Source organism: Pempheris klunzingeri, chromosome 1 (genome assembly GCF_042242105.1).
Source record: "Pempheris klunzingeri isolate RE-2024b chromosome 1, fPemKlu1.hap1, whole genome shotgun sequence".
NCBI lineage: Eukaryota > Metazoa > Chordata > Actinopteri > Acropomatiformes > Pempheridae > Pempheris > Pempheris klunzingeri.
The window spans coordinates 6,402,550-6,427,477 of NC_092012.1; the positions used below are offsets into that span (position 1 = coordinate 6,402,550).

General features: G+C 38.7%; 1 protein-coding gene across 2 annotated transcripts in view; it reads right to left on the reverse strand.

Moving 5' to 3' along the window:
* Positions 1–24,928, reverse strand: part of tspan4a (tetraspanin 4a) — a 124,066-nt gene that overhangs the window by 25,981 nt on the left and 73,157 nt on the right. For both annotated transcript variants that reach the window (XM_070830671.1, XM_070830663.1), the window contains 2 exons: positions 19,912–20,103; positions 9,293–9,367 (listed from right to left, as the gene is read on the reverse strand). In XM_070830671.1, coding sequence (XP_070686772.1) covers positions 9,293–9,367; positions 19,912–20,103 — 267 coding nt within the window. The remainder of the gene's footprint in view (positions 1–9,292; positions 9,368–19,911; positions 20,104–24,928) is intronic.

A 24,928-nucleotide genomic window follows, 5' to 3' on the forward strand; every position in this document is an offset into this window, starting at 1 on the left:
AGTAATGATGTGGAAAAAGTGGAGCCATGATGCTTAAAATGGGATTTCAGTGGGTCTCATGTGTCGTATGCCTGCAGTTTTAGATATATGATGCTTGTAGTTTGCTGTACCGCATGAGTGGCGGCAATTTATCAGCTTTTGAAGTAGTCTGTTCGCAAGTGGATACTTTTTCCATTTCCTTCACCTTATCAAATTATTTCACAATTTTCCATTTTTAGTCCTATGACATTGGGAAGAGCGCCAAGAAGAGAATACAGCAAAGTGAGACTGAGGCTGACAGCAGAAACAGAACCTGTTTCTCAGGAGAAATGATGCATGTCAACAGAATTTACTGTGAGACATCCTTTCACCGGAAAAACCGGATCTTAGTTCCAAACACACAAACAAGGTGATTCACACAGCGGAGACAGACTGTTTCTTCTTCTGAGGGCAGGTCCATGTTCAAGTAAGCATGAAATAATCACTTGGGATGAAGCAAAACTTTACTTTACACCCCCTAGTTAGCATTTATAAGTCATATATGAACACAAATTGTCTAGAATCATCCATAACTGGTGTATAAACAGTTACTGAATAACAAATACTTTAATTAACTCCTAGTGTATAGGCCTTTAATTGTTTAACACAATTAAAACAACATTAAAACTCTACGAGGTTAAAATAAAGTGTTATAGATTTTCAATAACAGATATTTTGAAAGTTATACGAATGGCACCATTAAAACGAAATACTGTACATGACCACTAAGTCTGATGTTGTAGATGAAGCTGTGATTCATTTTAACGGCTCAGCTGCCCTTTGGGTTAGTGGATGAGGACTTTTGGAGTTCCCACCTGACCATTGCTCTTCATAACTTCCTTTTTACAGCAGCATTACCTCACCTTGACTCGTTCCAAACCACACAGGCGGATAGGAAATCACCTCCGCAGCTGCCCCATGACAGGCACCTCGTTCAACCGTCTGCCACAGGGCAGCAGAGGAAATGCCTCAAGCTGCAGTGACCTAATAACTAACATCATGTAGAGGTGAGCACACAAATGATCCTGACAAGGCTCATGTTCTGACGAAGCCACAGCAGGGCAAAGTCCAAATGACTAAGCTTTAATGGTCAGTTTTTTTTGGTTTTATGTGACAGTTTAATGCCGCAGATTAGACTAAAGTCCTAAAGAAGATTTAAAACCGCATCAACTATGAACTGTGTTTCATGTCAGAGAAGTAAATAGGACATACCAATCGGACTCGCCATCAGCAGCACCAGGAGATGGCCGCTTGATAAAATATAAAAATATACATATTTTATTAGAATAAAAATACCCAAGTGTCAGGTGGCTGACTGGTCTGAGAGTAGGCATTTCATCGGTCAGCCTATTCTAATTTTACCTGGGCCCGTCCCTGTTGAATAATGGTGGAGAGCAGCAAGATGGACAACAAAGAGAAAAAAAGACGTAAAGGTTGAAGTTCCTTGTAGTTGATGTAACCAGATATTTTGAAATAACAAATGGTTCATTTAGCACCGTTGGCTGCCAGTCATCTCAGCCTAGTGAGCCTGAAGGCAGCAGAGAGCAGAGAGAGCACCCCACTGCTCACAAAGTCGATCTTTTCTTCAATGTCACCAACCAATCACAGCCTGGATCAATTGGGATGTAAAAGTATTTGAATATACTACTAACATTATACAATCATATTGATATTATTCTTTTTATTTAATGTTACGAGGTAATACTAATATACTGATTCATTCTACTCACTCATCTAAGTTGAGGATCACAGGCAGACAGATTTTAGATCTGTCATTTTGACAAAACTTTGTAGATGAATAAATAGTTTCACCCAAGTTCCATTTAATGGGCCAGTTGCAGATTTATGTAAAATGTTCATATATTCTGAATACTTTAAAGAACGTTTTGATGTCAGTGCCTCAGAATCGAAGGCGAGGAGTTTCTTTTCACCATTTTCTAGCAATGTTCAGCAAATCAAGTTAAAGGAAATGTTCTAATAGAGATGGAGAGACCTACTTCTCCACTCAAAATACCCTAAATAGATTAGCGTTATAATTATTACAGATTATAATACAACCATGAGACATGTTGCTTTTTATGTGAAGATCAAGGCTCTCAACTGTAAAGTCTAACACATAGCTCAATTTTTTTCTTCACCTCTCAATCTGTAAATCTGTATTTAAAATCCATCTTTTACGCATGTTGCAGAAAAACTTGAGGTGAATTAGATGAAGCAAGTTCAGGTTAATCCAGTACAACAACAAGGTGAACGACATCTCATCACAGACTGATGACACAGAGCAGTTTAAAAGCGTCCGACTGCAGGCTTTTCCCCTTTAATTTGAACCCATAAATGTCAAAATGAAACCTTTTTGCTACCGGGCCTTTGTTGCAAACGCCTTTTGAAATCAAAGATCCCAGCAGATTCAGAAGTGTGCAGTGTATCACTGTTGGTGTCAAACTGGCATTGGATTTGGATCTTAAATCAAAGCGGGCTCATAGTTCATAGATGTATCTCTTTTGATTGATGTCTCCTCAGCTGCTCAGACAGCACAGCGTGAACTGAGTGTACGTCCATGTCTGAGCACCCATGAGCTAATATTGATATTTGTTGCCATTCAAGGGTGGATGAGTAAAACCATTAAATAATACAATACAAAGAGGGCACTGTTTATACATCTGATGCAATGTAAAGAATCCTGGTGTAATAAACCTCCTAAATCAGTGTGCTCAAACACGCAGCTTTTCAGTTATTGATCTGGTTTTGGATCATTTATATAACAGAGTCCAAGTCCTATCAATATGGTTGCATAACAGCTTTGTATGGTCCTCAGGGGTAACCTATCAAGGAGCTACAGGAAGGACAGACAATAATTTCTATCACCCACTGAGTGTTGGCTTTTCAGTTGGCTGTTTTCATCCCAGTTTTCACTCTTATAACTCGTTCTTCTTTTTCAGAGACCTTTTAATATCCCAACAGGCTGTTTGATGAGTGAATTAATCTACCATAACCTACCTAACCTAGTCAAATGGTCAAAAGCAGTGTACCCTAGTGGCTTACCTGGGAGATTGTGCTACATTAAGGGTTTATCCCTACTGCAGAGGCCCAGGTTCAAACCCTGTCTGAGGCCCTTTGCTGAATATCATACTACTGGTAAGATATGCCATTTTAAAGAAAGATATCCATTATGTTATCATACATATCGAGCAGTTTGGTACAATAACAATGCATTATATTCTTTATAAGGCAGTCAGCATAAAATGGTAATATCCCAGCAAAAGCTCAGTACTTGAGTTAATATACTTATTGACTATACTACAATCAATCATCATCAGCAACTACTTGTGCTTCACTTTCACATAATTTAAACACAAAATAAACTTGGGACAAACCTAGCAGACACCTACAAAGACTGTAAAAACTGTAGAAACCAAGATTCTTATTAGCACACAGAGGCTGGTGACATCTCATGAGTCCATACAAAGCTCCGCCCCCAAACTCCACCTGTGCAGAGGTCTGATTAGCCGGAGTAAGTGGAAACACCTGTGTGAAATGTAGCAGCCATTTTGAAGGGCTCGACTGTGTTGCTGCTGTCGTTGTCACTGCCACAACTCTTGTAGTATCTCACAAACAAGCAGGTCTGTCAACAGTCCTGTTAATGTTGCTTTTGGACAACTATGTGTGAATTTTAAAAGTGGAAATGCCCGTGAGAGTCGAAAATGTGTGGAGCTGTATATGACTGTGGTCTATGGAGAGAAGAGGAGGAGAGACACTGGAGGGAAAAACACAAGGGAAATTTCTGGTAAGTTTTCAGATAAGTCAAATTCTGACTGGACATGCTGTAGTGTATCTAATAAATGTAATATATACTGTAATATATGTCCACGATTGCTGCCTACGCTGCCAGCAATGGGTGGTGCTGTACGTTTGGTGACATAAATAGTGACCACAGACAGTATGAAAGAAGTGGACGTAGCTTCAAGGTCTGAAAAGCAGCTAGGCTATAGAAAATGAATGATTGTGACAGAGGCAATCTTTCAAATCAAATTTGTTCTTTTAGCAGCCTGAATTGATGTTGGTGAGATTGGCAGTATAGACTACAAGGCTGTTTAACGCTATCAGAAAGTTCTGCTTGTTTGTTGTTTGTCTTCTTGTTTGCTTGGCTGCTAATTTTTGCTGTTCTGCTTACTAGATTCCCTATGAAGCATCTGTATTGGTATTAATTGGAAGTAATTGCAGTTATTTTAGGGGGCTTCCCGACTGGCTCGGCTTTTAAGGGTGTGAATATGTTTTAGTTTTGCACACACTGACATCTTTTCCACATGAGTGAGCTGACTGAATTACTACTATACTTCTAGCAAAGAAGGAACCAATTTTATTTGGACGGTAGATTTAATACAGAACAGTAAAAGCATGTGCAAATATACAATGACATGCATATGTATTGTGCTAGAAAGCATTGAATTAACTTGTGCTTTCTCTACCGCTCGTTCTCTCACTACTACTCCTACTACTACACTTCTACTGACACTAATGAGAATAAAATGATACACATTTTAATTGTCATAAGATGATGATTGATGACTAAGTGCCCTAATCATTAAAGTAAATATTGCTGGTGGTTTGCTTTTACTACTGCTTTGTTTATGTTTGTCTGGTACAATTTTCCCTTGAGGTGATAATAAAGCCGAGCTGACGGGGTTGTAAACCTGCGTGGGGGTGGTATAAAACACCCATACATCAATTTTCAATATCACGCTGCTGAGTCAGATTCATTTTTATTCACAATGACACTTTGAGCCACAGTGGTTCCACTGAGGATAACCTCATAGAACCTTTTCATCATCCATAGAAGCCTTAGGAACCAACAAAGTGAAACAAACGGTGACCGTTTCAACTGCATGGAAGATCTGTGAGCTGTTTGAAGTAGCTCCCAGCTGCGTCACAGAGCTTTTTATCAGGTCTAAAGCAGGTGTAATAAACTGGACCACTGAGCGTGACCATCCCTGAAACCTGGAAAAGAGTTCATCAACATGCACCTACTGCTGCACTCTGTTTAAGTTATGGCATCCGGAAGGCTTTGCACATTGGAGGAATGGCATTGGCTTGCATTGCAACTCCAGCACTGCTTCCAGTGAGTTACCATGGTGATGGAGGTGGAAAAACAGCAGGTCCTGATGGTCTGAGATAAAGTAGACCTCTGAAAACCCTAGGATACTCTAGAAGATAGAATCAAAGTAATACTAACAAAGATCTCATAAAATGTGGATCCAAAAGTCTTGTTTATGGAAAGAAGAATTGGCCAATTTCTGCTGCTTTCAATGTTTGTTTTAGTAGGTTTATTTATGTCATGTCTAAAAACTCCAGGTATTTATTACAACCAGTTTAAATCACTGTCTGTTTCAACTACTTCAACAACTACTAGACAACAGTTTAACTCATATTTAAATGGTATGAGTTTGCTTTGAATTTTGCTTCATGTCATAACATTTTGGCATTGGAAGGCGTCGCAGCTACACCTGGAGTTAGACCAAAGTCATAGTGGGGTGGGGAATATCACAACATTTGGTTTTGATCTATTTTGATGCCATAATCTTTTTATCATTAAATGCAGCTTATGTACTTTCATGCAAGAGAGAGAAAGCACCATGATTCATGAGGTGGATGCATCATTAATGGGATACACCGAATACATTTTCATTACCATGACAAACATTAAGCATTTCTTTTCACTATGCTGACTTATCGTCTTCATCACATGCATGAGAAATAAGTTCAAATGATGCATCCCTTATGCTCAACAGCATAAGTCCGCGTGCATGTGTGTTTCTTCCCCGAACTAACGAGGTAAACGCAGCACACAGCCGAGAGACAATTCCCATATTCTTTGACATAATGGATACAGTGTAGAGAAGAAAGACTGATCCTCTTTTGTTCTGGTTTTCTTATTGATCCTATTGATGCTAGTATGGATACTCAAAATAAGACTTAGGCGGGTACTATACTACGAGCACTATCTCTAAACAGTGGTCACTGTTTTTCAAAGGGGGTTAAAACGAGCAATGCTGCGCAGACAACCTCTAGTTGCCATAGTAATTATGATCTGAGCAAAGGAAATCAGGTGACAGGTGACAAAGTCCAAATATGGAGGTGGTCGTTGTGGTTGGATGGGTCCTAAACAGGACTTTCACCCAGGAGACTGATGTTGCATGTGAAACCAAACGTCAGCATTGAATTATCATAACTTACATCGCATATGAAACTTGTGTAACTTCACTGCTGTAACTAACATACTTATTTCAACCCAAACCATAATCTTGCCTAAACCTAACCAAAGCGTGGTCATTTCACAGCATTAATTTACATGTTATTTGGTCGCTTGTAGCTGGTTCCCATCCCTCCTATAGAGGGTGCTGAAAATGGTCATATATCATTTTGGGAGTCATTGGAAATTGGCCTATTCCATCATTTTTGATATGACAGACTAGGCCATGATTGTGATTGTGAAAGTGCTGTCTGAATCAGTTTGTTTTTCTAGCATCTGAGCATTGGATAAATCATCCTTATCTATAGTTAGAACATGCAAAAAGTCAAAGGAAGTTTAATGGCAGGAAGTGCAAACCAGACTGAGGGTTTGTATATTGTTTCCTAACCTTTCACCCATGACAGTGATCTTTTCCAAACCTAAGGGGTTTAACTTGGCTAAACAAAACCAGACCTTATTCACAGGGTAGTAGTTTAGAAAACTCATGAGAAGTTTTTTGAGTTACTAGCAGGCTAGTACAAGTTTTAAAAGAGTGGACCATTTTATTCAATGCGGATAATATTCTGTAACCCTAGAATAATTCCCATTACTTGAGTCTACGACATCATTTGTAATAAGGGGTCATGCACACTCCCTAACAGAAACATATTACCACAGTAAATTTTAAGGTTTAGTGAATGTGCAAAAGTTCAAAAAAGTAGATTCTCTGCAGCATCATAAACTGACCCATGCAGTTAAACATACTTTATGATACTATATTCTAGAAGTTTTGTTCAATGTTCCAGCAATGAACACATTTAACAATTTTACAAAGTAAACAAGTCTCACGCTGCTTTGAAAAAATAAATATCAGTGGTGGTACTGTTAATGGCCACCCATCTTTTACTGTGAGTGATTTCCCTCTGTGCACCAGCTCTGCAGAACATCAAGACCATCTAACTTTTTACTCTCTGTCGCTAATCGCCTCCTGGGTAGACGAAACTGAATTATTCAGAGGCTGAATAATGGGGTTCTCTGAACATCAGGGAACACAGATACTAAGAGAAAGGTGACGCATGACAAAAGACAACATTCATTAAAAGCTAAACAGAGCGGTGCTGATTGGCTGAAAGCCTAGAAGAACATGCCACTGCAGAAATACTCCTTAGGTTACACAACTAAAGACAAACAGAGGGAAATGCAGCACATTAGGCAATCATATAATCATGCCAGAATTTCAATAACAAAGAGATAAAAGCCAGAAGAAAGTATAAGCAGGTCCAAGGTCTATGGTCGCAAATTCAGAGTGAAATTGGGGGAAATATCAAAGTCGGTTGTTATTCACCAAAATGTACAAAGGAATTAGAGTCAGAGTTGGCCTTGGCCTAAGTCTTCAGGGATAATGTTCTCTGTCCCAACACATGAATAATTTATCACAAGTGGTTGAGAAGTCGCCAGTGATTTATGATGGGGCTGTAAACTTAGAATCCTCTCCACTTGGCAGTGGTCATTAAATGCCTCTAGAGGGCATCCAACATACCAAACACTGAATTAAATCACAGCACCTGCAGAATTTTTGGTGCATTTTATCATTTCATTCAATTACAAGACATTAGAGCTCTGTAGTGGGAGGAAAGAGTTGTCACATTCTCATTTGAAGAAAAAGAAAATGCTATCAGTGCTGAAATCATTGGTTGATTTCATTCATAGTCGATGGAAATAAAATGAATCGCCAACAATTTTGAGAGTTCATTAATCATTTAAGTAATTTTTTTTCATCAGAAATGCTCAAATATTCTCTGGTTCCTGCTTCTCAAGTGTAAGGATTTGCCTTCTGACTTTTAATTAATCAAAAAAAAAAATCAACAGCTGAATCTACAATGAAAATAATTGTTGGCTGCAGCTTTAAATGCTATAGTGACTTTGAAATGGTAATTTAATAACTGATAGAGGATCAACCATGAAATTATACAAAAGCAGTCATTTATTCACTGCTGTTCTTGTTGTTACTGCCTGCCCTGCTGGCTGTTATAACCTAACCAATAATTTTATCAAAACACAACAATGCTTATAATATGCTTTGAACTTTTGATTCTATTCTTTAAATTTAATCTAATTGGACTTTTAAGTGATGACGTGAATAGCATGAGCATTCCTCCAACTGTGGCAACAGCAGTTCTGCATTACAAGATAACATATGAGGTGCATAATTTTCAAGGGCTGCAAGGGCAGTTTCTGTAGAAGGCACTTGGACCATTTTAAACTTTTTTGTCAGTCACAGGATCAACACACACTTTTTGGGTATGTAAATCCCTCCAGTGCTCAACTAATCTCACTAATCTCACCAACTAAGTCCAACTAATACCCATCGTGAAGTGTTTTGTGTTTGTGATAGATGTTTATGAACAGAATAGAAGACACATTGTCACTGCTTACATGTGAGTCTTTAGGGTTTAATATTTGCAGAGCCATGTAACAATATGTTATACTTATTGTTAGAATTTCACAGCAAATCCAAAATCCAGCCCTGAAACCCTCAATTAAGATTAAAATGGATGGAATTTAGCATGCCCTTTCAATGCATTATTAAAACCTTAGCTGAAAATGTGAAGGGATTACAAATTCTTATTAGTAGGGAGAAAGCTCATCCGCTTCTTGTCTCCTGCCTGACTTGTTTATTTACGGGGGAAATCATCCAAATTTGATGAGCTGAGATAAATTGAGCTATATTAACACGGGAAGGAAATTGTGGACTGTGTATATTATCCGGTCGTAGCCCAGAGACTCCTCAAAGATATATGTGCATCAACCAAAGTAAAGTCATTAATGCTAATGTCAGCTGACATACTCTTTTCTTAACCAAAAAACACTGCTAGTATGAATTTCAAAGCAACCTCGCTGTTGAGACGCATCATTTTACATGCCAGCTTCTATTGGATACATCAGCAATCTACAACAGATATGAACAGCTTTTCCACAACCAGTTATCTCATCCTGGTGGAGAAAATCACAGGATCTAACATGGTGAGAACAATCCAGGTGTCTTACCTCGTCTTGATAGATGAAGAAAAGCATGATGGACAGAATCTCCAGGAAAAAAATGAGCAGGAGGAGAATGAAAAACTGTGGAGACACAAAGAGAAGAGAGAGGACCGCTGAGTTATTGTAACACACCATTTATCAGTGAGGAGGAAAAGACCACAAGGTGGATAATAGGCATCTGTCTGTGAAGAATGAATCAAGTATAAATTTAGGGGAAAAGGCAGCAGACACCAGAGTGTGTGAGATAACCGAGGGGAAAAGTAAGAAAAGGGAAAGAAATGGCCATAGGGTGTCAATGAGAAAGAGTTGGTGAAAGGTCGATTGAAGAGCTGTAGATCGTTCAGCCTCAATATTTCTAACAGACAGGTCAAGAGAGCAGAGAGGAGGAGGTGGTGGCACAATCATAGCAAGTAGGACAGACTGGAAGAGGTGATCTACAGTTTTCCTCTATCCACTTTTGAATTTGTTAAAGGAGCCACATTTCATTCCCACCCACCCCTCCCCTCTGTGGCGGCGGGGATGAGCTGCTTGATGGGTCATACATCTTCTCACCGTGGGGCCATGCGAGTGCTTAAAACAGTTATGAGCTCCTCCATCAACTACTCTGCTAAGATATGGCTCTGTCTCTCACACATGGGAATGACTAAACCAGGGAGGGGTGATCATACCAAGATCTTGATTTTGAATGGCATTAGATTATCAACTGATGTCTGTAGACAAATGCGTTGACCCGTGTGATTCGAGTTGATGCATTCTGTTGCCTTTTGGAGAACATTACTGAGCTAAAGTTTTTCAGCAATGCTAGCAGCAAGGCTCCAGGGATGGCAATGTCAGACAGGCTGACAGTCCAGACTGAAATATCTTAGCAACCTCTGAATGAATTGACACAAAGCTTGGTACACACATCCATGGTGTGGAGAGGTTGAATATAAAACTATTTTGGTGATCCCATTTGCAACAATTTTCCTCACCCCATAAATAATAGTTGGCGGGTTATTCTGAGTAAATATTTATGGTGCAACATGAAAAAAGTAGTATTAGTATTAATGGTTTTTCTCATTCCTATCATTAATTTTTGGCTTACTATTTGGGGCATAATGATGCTCTATGTTGTGGAACAAGATTTCCCATAATTTGGATTTTTGCATGTGTGTAATGTTACTTACTGCAACTACAACTTAAGGCCCAATTGTTTAGCCAATATTTGTCTACATAGTTGCTAATTGGAACTGAATTACATACTGGCAGTTCATGTTTGCCGTGAGCTCATGGATGGACTTTGATACTGAAGGCCTAACATTAATGGATGGATTTGAGAAGTGTATCATTTCTGTGTGTTGAGATTTGAGAGTTATGACCCTGAGAAGGAGTAAGATTTCTAAAGGGAATCAGGAGGTGTTTTTTTTTTTTTTTTTTTTTCAGGGTTTTTAGTGTGTATGTATATTCATTTCACTAATTAGATATTTGATTTTATTAATTAGATAGGACAGTATGAAGATACAGGAAACAAGCATGCCAACACACAAACCTAAGATGGGGAATATGGTAAACATACCTGCTAACCCATCACCATGTTGTCATTGTGAGCATGTTATGCTGATGTTTTCACATTTAACTCAAAGCACCGCTGTGCCAAAGTACAGAGGTGCTTGCATGCCTGTGCTGTTTTTTCTGAGAGTGAGGCATCTCATTGGGTCAAAACAGATTTCAAAAGCAGAGTTTTTCAAAGACATCATTGCAACATGTCCTCTGTGTATTCCCAACGTTTGCTTGACAATGGATGTGAGTGTTGCAAGGTCACGTGACTTGCATCGAGCGGGGTTGTCAGTTGCCCCCGAGGTCTTTTTGGCAGCACCTGCATGAATGAATCACTAAGCCTGGCAACTCTGCAAGGTGAGAGAGTGACTAGGTAACAGAATATAGCCCAGGGTGTGCTTGACTCACTCGTGCTCTTTTTTACAAGAGGCACTCTCAAATAACCATCTGAAATCAATTGCTATTGTTCTTTCAGAGTCCAATTTGTGGGGATTTTTAGGTGTTTATTTAAACTGAAGAACTATGTTCCACTGTGGATTGAGAAAATTCAGTCTTTCTGGGTTGATGAAATCCTTTAACAAGCCAGAAGTTGAACTCAAAATCAAATTCAAGCAAGTGTAGAAACACTGACATTTTGAAGATACAGGTTTAAACCCTGGACAGTCAAGATTTTTGACTTATCATCTGCCACAGTTCTGCAACCAAAATAACAGATAAAAAAGATTTTTCAGAAAATGGCAAAAGTCAAGTTTGAATCCGTGCCATGTTACCTTTGTGATATTATTCTTAACCTGCAACTGATTTTTGAAGGAAAATACTTTCCCTCCACGATGTTGACCGTAAAGGGTCAACTGTGCAACTACTCTGCTAGAAATTTAGACTGGGTCACAAGTCTGAAAGCAGATTCATACTTGCCACTGGTGCTTAAACCTTCCTAATGGATTATCCTCTTCCTCCTTCGAGCTGCATTCATCAATTCTTGGCCACTAACAGGCAGATGAAGTCCATAACAATCAGACACAGCATGAATTCATGTGACAGACACACGGCCCTGACAAATAATCACTTAGTTCAGTGCTTGTTAAAATGTTCGAGGAAACAGTTGCTCACAAATGCAATTTATTTACTTATCCAACAGAATGGCCTTGGTCGGTCAGTCACTTGACAATTACCTTAACTATAGAAAACCTTTCATATTTTCTGTCTTTCTTTCTTGTCACATTTTCACTACCTGTCTGTCAATGGCTCTTTGCTCTACTGTGTTCTTGGGTGTTTCTTCGAGACCATGAAATCACACCAGAGTGCAAAGGGACATTGCTGAGAAAAACTGGTCATCACCAGCTCTTGGAAAACAAACAGACCCATCCCCTGCAGCTCTCTGAATATTTCCCCATTAATCTGCTCTTAATAGGAAATTTAACTGCCTTTCTTTAGGCCACAGGCAATAGCCAGGCTCAATGGGATCATTTGATGGCAGAAGACTGCATTTTGCTTTTTTTAATATACTACAAGAAAGCTATTGAATTAGCTTGAGGAATTTCAAATTGCTGCATCGAATGGGTTACTATTATTAAATGGGTTGCAGACATTAACTATAAATTATGAAAATCCATTTGTGAACTGTTCAGAAAGGCTAATGATGATAAAAACAATAGTAATGTGCCAATTAAGTCAAGTGCAGAGGAAGAACATGCATACATTCTGAATCAGTTGCTTCCTTGATGAAACATAATTCATTTAAATGGTCAAATGCAACTTCCCAGACGGCTGGAAACACAAAACATGTTTTTTCTCTGTGTAAAAAGAGGTAAAAAAAAAAAAAAAAGCAGAATAATTTGTTCTGAATCCCTTTAATTTAAAAGGTTGTTGCCTAACAACACTAATGACACTGTTTATGTCAGACACCACAGCAGGCATTAGAAATACATTTGCATCTGCTCTTCTGCTTCAATGTTAGTAGTTTGGGTTTAAAGTCAGGTTTGTGGTTTGGACGTGGATACAGTATATCTCAGCTAAAATCTAAAATTGAAGTTGGGGTTCTTTTGGTGCGCTCAGTGTTTCATTGTGATAAATTATCATAAACAAAGGCTCAGATCCCATTACAAAGGGACCAAAGCAGGCTCAATATGTTTCTCCTGGGTTGTCATTATTCAAACTGAAATGCATTATTCTGTTTGCAGCAGTGGCTTCCAGCAGCAGGAAAGATTTATAGGAGATCTGAATAAAAGGAAACAAAATAAGGCCATAAACAGGTTTCCTATGCGGCAAAAAGCTTAACAACTTCATAAATTTTCGTTAAAAAACATTCCTATGATTTTCAATCTTATCACTATGTAATGTCAGTGTTGGAAGAAGTGCAACTATTATCAGCAAAATGTACTCAAAGTATGTGGTCCCTGTAACTGATATATTATTAGATTAATAATACTGATCAATCAAAGCATCAGCAGCATTATAGCAGGCTGAGGTGGAGTTAGTCTTAACTATTTAATACACAGATAGTCAAGTGGTTCCCAGCCCAGGGGTCGGACACCCTCCAAAGGGACACAAGATTAATCTTGGGGGTCATTAAATGGTGATGAAAGAGGAAAACCACAAAGTCCTGCTACAAAAATGTAACTATTTGTGAAATATTGGAAAATATTACCTCTTTGGGCCTCAAACTGAAATGTTTAATGGAGAAATCGGCCTTTAGTAAAGCCGCTAACAATTCATAGACACTATTCATTTTTTACTTAAGGGGTTACAAGGCAAAATATGTATTTCTTTTATTTTTATGTAACCACTAACTACAGCTGTCAAATAAGTATAATGAAATAAAAAGTAGAGTAAAAGAAGACGGTATAAACTGTATAAACTCAACTAAAGTACAACTACCTCCAGAATTGTACTTAAGGACAGTACTTAAATAAATACACTTGCCACCAGTGTGCACTGTACAGTTTTTAGTAGGACATTCCTCTATATAAACCATCACAACTGCCAGTACTCTCTGTATTATTGAAGGCCTTCCCTGACGCCTGTACTCTGATCATACAGGCAGAACAATATCAAGAAAGATTCGTTTTTGGCCTCAATATCTCTAAAAGAAGACAAAGAAAACACTACGAATTTCAAACCAGGAAAGCTGTTCAGTATTTCTTTTCTTGCTATTGCTCTCCCTGTGTAAGCTTATGGGATATAGACTCGTGTAATGGTCTGTATTATCATGTCAACCTATCACAAGCTAAATAAAGGTCAGTAAAATGGTGCTTTACGGCCTCTCAGTCGTGGTGAGCTGCTGTCCTGCAGGTTTTTGTTGAATTACAGTTTTGTATTGTGAGTTAATGAGCCACAGCTGGTCTGTATCTACTGGCAGCTTCAGGCAGGAGCAAAAACCTGCAGGACACTGACTTCTCAAGGACCAGAGTTGAGCTTCTCAGGGTTAATCCTTCCTTGAAGTATTTTCACGTTTTCAGCTTGTTTTATTGCTGCAGAGTAGTTCATAACACAGAGCATAGTGTTGCAATTAGTCACTGGAGAATTAGGATTTATGTTGTAATATTTACTCTACATTTAAGTAGACTTTAATATATCTGTGGAACACTAGCTTTTATTGGCCACTAAAGTCTAAATGCAGATTGCACGCATTATGAAAATTTATATAACAGACCCGAGAGGCTCCCCTTCATATACTTATGTTATTTATGTTGTGCCTTATTCAGCCGGCAGTGCTGATATCTCTGTTTAGCAGAGATTGATGCCTTAGCATGGCTTCGGGATGAGAGCTATAATCAAAGTCCTGGCAGCGGGATTGATTCCTTCATGTTCATCCATGCTGTGATTTTCACGCAATGTTAAAGCTACAGTGGCTCTTTGTGCGTTGACAGACCAGTAAGTCTGGTGAAGCAGCTGTGTCAGGCACAAAGTCCTTCAGCGCCTCCAAAATCAATACCTTTTGGGATCTTGCTGCCTTGAGCATGTATGTGATGAAGCCTTTGAGGCGATAGCTGTGTTCTTTTTTATGTGGCGGGTCTAATCATTTTTACAAGCTCTATATCTCAGAGAGCCCAGTGTAAACGGCCTGCTTCCATTTCCACCACAGTGATCTCACCTTTCTGAATAACTTCCGGGCAGTTTAGGTCACAAATCCAAGACATCTCCTCTGTGCCCTTTGACCTGCACTGGTATTGACTCACTGAACTCACTACTGTGAAACATTACTTTAATTACCCATTACCTTGATGAAAATTGAATTTCTGGAGAATCTAGAGTCCCCAGATGGCTGTTTAAACTTAAAAGGACAGGGTATTGGATTTTGTTTGAAATCTGGTTTAATGCCATTACTGATACAGTGAACTCATATGATGACTGTTTTCTTTAAAGTGTTTCTCTATAACTTTACTGTACTATACTGACTCCTCCATTGCTGAAGTCTGATTGGTGCACAAACTTGTGACACCACCATCTTTAAATTGCACCCCTCTAAACTCAAACCAGTGAAATAAGCTATATCAGATGTGAGGTTTGACATTTTGGGAAATACCACCGTTTAGCTTAGCTTAGCATAAAGACTGGAAACAGGCAGACCAGGCACAATGACTTCCTGAGGTCTCTGCTGGTTGCCCGGCAACCTCACAGTGATGACTCCGATAAGCATCTGTTGCCATGGAGAAGAAGCCTATCAGATGCATGAATCAGAGTTGCTGCAAATGGAAAAATAGATAAATAAAATAATATAGATTGTCTTTTCCCCCCCAGTTACAAGAATAAAAAAAAATCACAACATTGCATCATAGTTGCAGAGTTCTTCCAAAGTTTACACTGTCTGAAACTGGTTTATGTTCAGTGACAAGATGTTAAAGGATGACTCTGGTATTTTTAAACCTGAGCCCTATTTTCACATAATAGGGGTTCAAAATATCTAGTAAATACAAAAACTTTTGTAACTGGTCCAGTAGGTTGTCTCCGCTGCCAGCTAAGAATAGTACAAGCTATAATGACTGTAATGTATCCTTTGGGGCAACTGCGCTAGATCAAAGAACGCTCACTAAATTGCTAAATTTGCCACTGACAGGCTCACATTGTTATTCAAAGTGTCTGACAACATTACAGAAAGGATCCCCACAGAGACAGACCTGTAAGATCCTTCTTATTTAACCAGAAATGGCTGTTAAATCGCTTGATTCAAAGCCATTAGACTCCATTGACAAAAACAGTAATTTTACACGACCGTTGCTTTCTACCGCTGTCTTGATCAGTTAGTTTGTGTTATTATGTGACTGTGGCATTTTAAAGGGTTGCTTCAGATCCAACACAATATTTGTTTAACACAGAAAACAACCCAACAGGTCAAGGCATCAGTAGATCAGTCATTCCCATGTTCTTCGTTCTAAAATTACTGAAGTCTGGAGGGCTTCAAAAGTGCGATACATTTGGTGTTTCTGGTTAAACAACCAGAATCTTACAGATCTGTTTCTGTAGGGATCCTTTCCATAATGTTGTCTGACACTTTAAATAACAATCTGAGCCTGCTGGTGGCAAAATCAAACGCTTTTAGTGGACAGACCTGGATCAGGTGCAATTGCCCCAAAAGATCACATTACAGCTGTTACGGCTCATTCGCCACCCGTACGCAGCTGCCAGTGGAGATGATTTATTGGAGCTATTCCAAAAGTTGTTGTACCCACCATTCATTCTGAACCCAAAATTTTGTAATGCAGTTGCTCATCTTCTGTACGGAACAGTTTCATGTCGACCCTTGGAAGAGTACCAACAGTCACTGCTAATATTGTCTATGAAGAACAGGACTTTTTCCTCCAGGAAAGGGGACACTTGAAATAACTCTTTACATCCTTTTCTTGCTGGTCTATTGTTCTAACTGTAGCAGAAAATAGTGTTTTCATCGCTCATAGTATGAAGCTTGTGGAGAAAATCTTCAGGGCCGTTAAAGGCTGACTTTTTTGAGTGATTAGTTTCCAGACTAAGATCACAAACCATTCTTTTTTAGTAACTTTGTCCAAAGGCTGCTGCAATAGTTCTGCAAAACATCAAGACCGGAGCTTACATAAGGAACTGACTGGCTGTGTTTTTAAAAAAAAAATGTCTGTATGAAGTTTTCCATTCATATAAAAGCGAAGCTTCCAGATCAGATTCGGAAAAGCATATTTTGAAAAGTGTAAACCAGTAACTCTAACATTTGTTGCAACAAATTGCGAGGCCCACAAGAGGCAATAATACTTTTGCCAGCACAGAACACAACAGTAATTCCTCAAATATCTCACAGCGATGTTGCAGTGTCCCTCATCAGTGATCAACATGCTAATTACCCCTGAAATTTGAAGGGAGAAAAGTCATTTCTAATCTCTGTGAAGAACAGCCGGTTCTGTCACTCATTAAAGCGGACATATAATTGGCCCAGTCTCATTATATTGACAGAGCACAGGAATTTGTCTGGTCACTGTGGGGAAAATGTCATGGATCATGCTAATGATAGACACTGAGACTTATTCCCACAGAGCTCATAATTGCTTACTCCTGCTGTGCCATTTTTCTAATGATTAATGCTATTTTCTCCCCCGACAAAGTTATTCTTTCTGATAAATGCTGCAGTGTCGGTGCATGATTACATGAGATTTAGACTGTTTATCAAAATGCTTATCAATCTTGTAAGGATCACACTTTCTCAGGGACGCCTGGTCTGAAACTGGAGCTCGGTATGAAAAAGTTCGATATTTAGCTGAACTAATTAGCCATGGGGGAGACACACTCACTATATAATCATTTTAACTCACATTAGTTGTAATACATTGTAATATTGACTAAAAGGAGGAAAGTTTATCACACAATTTACAGTCTTTAATTTGGTTTGTACTTTTCCAGTGTCCATGGAAACTGTTGGTAGCCATATTGCATTTGTAGCTTTCTGGTAAATTTTAATACTGAATGGCGGGGCTGGTCAAAATTTCTACTGCTGATAACTGCTTTTGAAAAACCAGGATAACCTGTACTTAATGCTAACCCCAACGCTACCCTGTACTGCACTGAACTATTCCTTTATGATATTTTTTACACTTACATGACTTGAAATGTAATAAGACAAGAAAAGGAAAAGAAAACAGATAATAATTGAAAATATACACCATGTTTTGACAACATGGGTTGAAAAGTGATCTCATAGTCATGATGTGTTGTGCTGCTTTTTCCTGTGATTACAACAGCACTGCAACAACATGAATGACAACAGCTGTTAAACCCTGAAACAAACAAGCGGGGGCTGTTCTACTGAGATTAGTGATGCCGCTAAAAATATCTTCAGACATGAAACTGAATTTTAAAAAAAGAGCAACTATGTCAGCAGGGGTTTCTGGAGTGGATCCAAGGGGGGCAAATGCCTCTGGTAACAAGGCCAGACCCCCATGTGACCCTTGAACAGTTTTTCTCTGGAAGCCCAGGGAAGCCAGGAGTTCCCTATTAAAAGTAAAATTAGATTCTAATAGAAAAACTAAGTCTTTGTTGCATACAAGCTACTGTATTTGATTTTCCTCTAATTAGTGAAACAATGTCTGTGGATTGCAACATGAGGGAAATGTCAAAGTTTGCATATTTTAACATGTATAGAAACAGGTGTCAGGTGTGGCTACTGACACAGTATTCAACTTGTAGCCTGTTTGTAGTGTCATTCATGTAAGATAAAGGAGAGGAAGTGTTGCTGGCAATATCAGTTTCTAGGTTTTTGTAAGACAGCTTCGATGGCACTAATAGAGATGGGGATCTGAAGGGTTTTCTGTGAAACACAATTTCACAAAAGTACCATTGTGGCAGCAGCGCAGTGGAAAAATAGCAAGATATTGTCAACACCCCTTTATTGCTATTAAGGGGACTTTGATTGCCTTTGTCTGCAAAATGCTGTAGGTGTATGAACATGTATGATTTCACTGTTGTGGAGATTATAATGCTATAATGAATAATGAATTTACCTGTTTGAAAATTATAGTATTTGAATATCATAGTTTGAATATAACGTAATATCACGAATGTACAGTGGTCTACTGAAGTTGTGTTATTGTGAGCCGTTTACACATTATCCAAGGCAAATTGGACGGGGATTCGAATAAAGTTGGAATTGCCACAATTAAGCAGTTGTTTGGAGTCAAGACACCTATTGGGTTGTCTGTTATTTCTTGTGCCATTTGTCGCCTCTGCTAGTGTAGCCTTCATGCCATTATTTACATATTTAACAGTGTCTTACAAGCTGAATGTAAAAATTTTAGCCATGATCATCAATTTCTTTGGCAAATGCAAACAGATGCCATTGTAAATTAACCACAAAGGAAAGCCCTTGGCTGCTGTTTAAATGTCTCTGTCAGAGTCTTTTTCCAGTGGTGGGTCTTCCCCTCAATGGACGATTTGGCGTTCACTGATCACATTACATAATTTTCAGATTGGTCAGTAGTCTGACTGTCCCGGTCTTAAACATCATTTAATTGTTGTAAGCTTAAATATTCTGCATCCTGGTCTTCTGGATTTGGGGCTGTGATGCAAACAGGTCAGTCTGTGGAGTTAATGTTAGCATTAGTCACTAAAACGCAAAGGTGTCATCCGTGACATCCGTCAGATATAAAAACCACCAATATTGCCACCTTTTACATGATATAGCAACATATCTAACATCCTAAAATACATGGTAGAAACTGCATCAACATATTGTACTCAAAGTGTTACTTCCATGGATTTTGTTATTGAAACTTTCCTTTGTCTCTAAAGTCATGACAAGACACAGAGTAACTGCTTCTGTTTATCTCAAACAAATGTCAAATGAAAGACTTCTAGTGTGCAAATAACTTCCTCTGTGATGCTCACCCAGACAACAGCTGTTCGCAATGGTGAATGTAAAAGCTTTCATGAAATGGATATGAGTTGAATTACGGTGTAGGGGAGCACCAAAACAAAAACCCGTGCTGTATGAGAATGTTAAAGCTTACTGCTTCATGAAAAGTTTGTGATGTTATTTGTCATGCCACCAACAAAAATATAATATGAGAGTGTGCAACCACATTGATGCCGCCTTGTGTTTAAAGTCAGAGATAGCATCCTGGCAAATGACTTACTGTCAGCAGCAGAGGACGGCTCTCTTTGACAGCCCCCACACAGCCCAGACAGCCAATCACCATGATGATGGTCCCCACCGCGATGAGTAGGTTGGCTGCCGACAGGGAGGGAAGGGATGATGATAGGGTGGCAAAGTTTCCCTGGGTCACTGAGAGCCAGACTCCCACCCCCAGTATGCCACATCCTCCCAGCTGCAGAGGAAACACAAAGAGGTGTAAAGCTGTCAGTGTGCGAACAGCCAAACGCATCCTAGAGTGTGCAAATATGGCTTTCAATTTGTTTTTTAAAACAGCATGACAATGAGGGCATGCAAAGAGTGAAGAGGGAAAGTAGTAGAAAGTAGAGCAAGGAAGTGGAGCAAAGTATCCTCATCCTCCAAATAAATAAATGGGAATAGTTCTACATTTGGAAAAATATGTTGTACTTGCCAGTAGCCCTTAGCTTAGCTTAGCTTAGCTTAGCTTAGCTTAGCGTATAGACTGGAAACAGGGAATTGGCTAGCCTGGTTCTGTGCATTGGTGACCATTCTCCCATTAGCCCTTCTATTGCTTATCAATTAACCCCATTTGATTAGGCTGTACAAAAAACAAGTTGTGGTTTTACCAGGGGTTATGAGCTGGACTATTTCTTCCCAGCAAGCTGTAACTGTCTGAAGTCTTCCCTGGCTGCCATGTGACTGGCCCTTACCAAGGGTTACCTTTGGACAGAGCCACACAAGCTGTTTCCCCCTGATTTCCATTCTTTATGGTAAAGAATGTAATGTAGGTAATCTAAGCTAGCCGGTTGTAGCTACATATTCACTGTACTGGTGTGAGATGGTATCAATCTGACCATTTAACTCCTGGCAAGAAACGGGAATAACCCCAACGCTAACCTGTACTTCCCAAAATGCTAAACTATTCCTTTATGGTCATTTTTACACCTGTAAAACAGTTGACAAGGTCAAAGAAGAAGAAAAAAAAAGAACTTTCACAGTCAAGGAATTATAAATTGTTGCATTTTAATGTTTCATATTCACACAGACTTATTGCAAACGGAGCATGAGCTGTAAACATGATGTCACATGGAATGACAGTCGCCAAAACTGTCCAATGAATGAGTCACCTGTCATAGTACATCATCAGCACTACATGGACCAATATGGGCAAATCAAATACCGATGACTCGGTCATGCTGCATATTTCACCACCTTTTTATGTGTGTTCATTTGACTGATGAGTAGGTTTAGGATGAAAAAGAGGTGTCTTGTATTGTTGCTGTGTGGTTTCACACTCGCTTTTTAATGAGGAACAGGTCTTTTATCTTTCTGATGTATCAGGGAAAATCCCTGCACACATGTGCTGACACGTTAGCATATTCACCAAATGATGTTACATAATATATGTAGGTTGCTGAAACACATCCCTTTGGACATTTTTTTTTCTTTCAAGTTCACACAATAAGCCAATTAATTTAATAATACTTAAGCTTGTAAATTGATTTCAAAACACACATTTGCTCTCCCAGTCCAGTAGTTGGTCTTCTTTAATTCCACATGAAAAACACACCACACCAACCAGATGTATAAACACCTATGCACAAAAGCCATGCATAAGCCTTTTCCCTCGCATAAAAATGGTATTTACAAAAGAATATGCATGCCCCATGCATCCTTCGGACCAGCGTATACACGGTTTTAGCTGAGATAGCTACAGCTAAAATGATGAAATGGACACACAGAATCTCAGTGTTTATTTAGGTTAGTTGCTAATTTCACCAACAGTGTCAATATTTTAGTCACTGCCATTTGTAAAATTTCACTCCAGGACGCATTCATAAATGCAGTTTAAAATATTTATGGGTGATGATTTGTATGATTCTTATTTACATTTGTCCCATTAGTTTCATTTGAGCCCTGTAAATTTGTCATTGATCATCCTTCTGATGTCTAACAGGTGGTGACAGAAATCATTGTGATGATGGTTTACAGGTGCATGTGATGAATTAGTGGTATGGCAGCTATAAATGGACACAGCTGTATGTAATGACTTGTTGGAAAACCTCGTCCATGTGACGCAATCGGTGAAATGTGACTACTACTTTGCTCATTGACAGGTCAGGTGGAGCGAGCTCAAGCATCGATATGCAAACGATTAAGGGCCATTTATGGCGAACTGTTGATGTGAAAAAGAGGCTCGTGCAGATACTGTGTATAACCAATTCCACAATGATTAAGATTCATGAAGCAGAATCAGGCATACGTGCAGCTTAATAAATCTGACAAAAAGTATGTGTATGGACATTTCTGCAGTTGTGTGTACAGTTTTAGTTGTGAATCTACAGTCTTATGCCTCTGGCCCCAGAATTTGGCTGGAAGCAAACCAAGACCTTCTTTTTCAAATAATCTTTGGACCAGTTGTCGCCGAAACATACTAAAGCAAACTGAACCAAATGGGTTAGATGTGAAAGCAACTATAGAGATGTCTGATGGCAGTGAAACTCATGAAACTTTTTTACCACGTGAAAAACAGTAATATGTATATTTGTAATCATTAACTCTTACACTGGGCCATGGTTCACATCCACAGTTCGGTCTGCGGTTAGATTTCAGCAACAAAAACACTGGCTAAGGTTTCAGTTAAATGATGATTTATAATAGCATTGTATCTCATGATTCAAGTCTCTGAGGACCAAAACCATGATCTTTCTCTCACTATAACCAAGAGCTGCTGGTACCTAAATATAACCATAAAGAGTTAAATGATACAGTGGCCACTACCGGTAGATATTGTAATGCAAGATCAGATATTTTAGCAGAAAATATACTATTAAATACATTGTACTGTTCATTTGCAAACATTTTATGTTAATTAGCAACATTTCCTCATTAATAGTTAATGTAATCTGGTCACCATTATGTTAGTCTTCAAAATGTATTTGCTGCTGCATATTAATTGTATATCAATTTTGTTTTATTTATGTGATTTCTATGAGACATGATGGGTGCACTACAGCCTTGAGTTTGTCTCATTTTATGAATAAAAACTGTGGTGGTCCACATGGTCGGCAACTCTTTGAACATTTCAAATAAAAAGTATGAATTTGCCATTAAACTTACTGTACTGAATTGTGAAATTAGACTAATCATCAGCACCTGTAAAGGGGTCAGATTTTTAATATGAGACCAATTTCCGTCAGCTGGGGCCAGTGTTTTAAAGGGTGCAGACTTCCTCCCAGAGCAAGTCCAAAGCCAGCGTGAATCCTGTTTTTTCTCATTTGATTTTTATTTTTTCCTACAAGAACGACTGCGTGTTTAGCTCCGGAGACACAGAATGAAAGTGAGGAAAAATGGTAACAAATTTATGATGCACATCAGGAGAATCTATAGGAAACATCCATCATACACACATTCTCTACGGCAACTCACCAGAACCTCCAGAAGGCTGTAAGATTTACATGGCGAGATTCACAATTATTGTTCTACCCCCAACTCTTGTTCACCCCCAACTTTTCTATTTCCAGTTTTAAAGCAAGATCTTATTTAATGAGCTCTTGAGCGGAAGTAGGCCAAGGCAGAAATAAAAAGCACTCATGTCATGCTCCATTCATTGAGGCAGGTTTCTGCTCACTATTTAACACAGCTGGGAGATTTCAGCAACTTGCAAATTAAGGGTCTTTGGGTCAGTGTCATTCCCAATGGACTCTTATCACGCCCCAGAGTATATTCCTTAATGAATATTGCCCGTTGTGAGAAGGGTGAAGGATAAAATGGGTACATTTGGAATTGGTAGTGGGAAACATTTTAAGGCCAGATTCATAAACTCATTGGAGTCCCCTCCATTATAACAACATAACATGGGTGCAGTTGACATTCTACAGACGTGCAGGGCATGTCAAACCAAGCACAAAGATGAACCACAGACCCATTTCATACACATGGACTCTAAAGCTATACATAGCCACATCGAGATGCAAGCAGAAATGGGTTTAAATCATCATAATACACATGTGATTTAATTAATAGAATGTGGCCATCAATTAACTGCAGGCTTCATCATTTAAAGTGAATGCTTTTTGTCAAATTAGACAATGTGTAGTGATGGATTACATGCAATCGGGTTTATGTAATCACATTGCAAAAAATAACTAATCAACCCAGATTACATTTGGAAAAAACTGAGATTAGATTTTAGTTCTACTGTCAAGGATTACTTCATTAAATTTTTGAATTTGTTTTGTCAAACCCACGACTAGTAAGGATAAGAGGTGTAGACGATGGATGGATGTTTGAACTTTAAATGCTGAACATGTAAGATGCATGAAGTGTGTTGATGTTTAAAGGCAGAAGAATATTTGTGGACATAGGTGTCTCTATCATAAATGTTCATGTATTTTTAAACATGTACATTGAACTTTGACACATTTCCAATCTGCCTTTAATGGATTAACCAATCAGATTACTTGACATACAAATCCACACAGGCCTTGCTGAGATATGGGAGGTGTGTGTGTATGATCTACAGTTACCCATGATCCTCTTCTCTGTGTGGGTTTGCAGAGACCTTTGTGTGTCTTTGCTGAAGTGTAATTCCAGCTGTACTAATAAATTACCTGGGAACATTTCTCACAATTTTACATATGAAGAAAGATGTATTATCAAATTTGATGGCGCACAAGCGTAGAATTACGACACTTAAAGTTGGGACTCGCATTTAATTCCAATTTGCTCACATGCTGTACGTAAAGCGCTTTGCGAGAATCAGGTTTTATATAGGTTTGATTATCATAAGGTGATTACATGGTTGTATGAGGGTATTTTTATAACCTTATCTGCCCCTCACTGAGAGAGAAACATTTTTCTGTAGACTGATCTGACATGAAGAATCTCTTCAGCACTCTTGATCAGGTGAACACAATCTTGTTTCAGTTTTTCTCTGTGCATATTTGACCTTGTGTTCCTGCATCCTTAACATTTAACGTTCATTTCAGACAGAAATGTTCATAACATTGTTCATAACATTTCTGTCTGACCTAGTA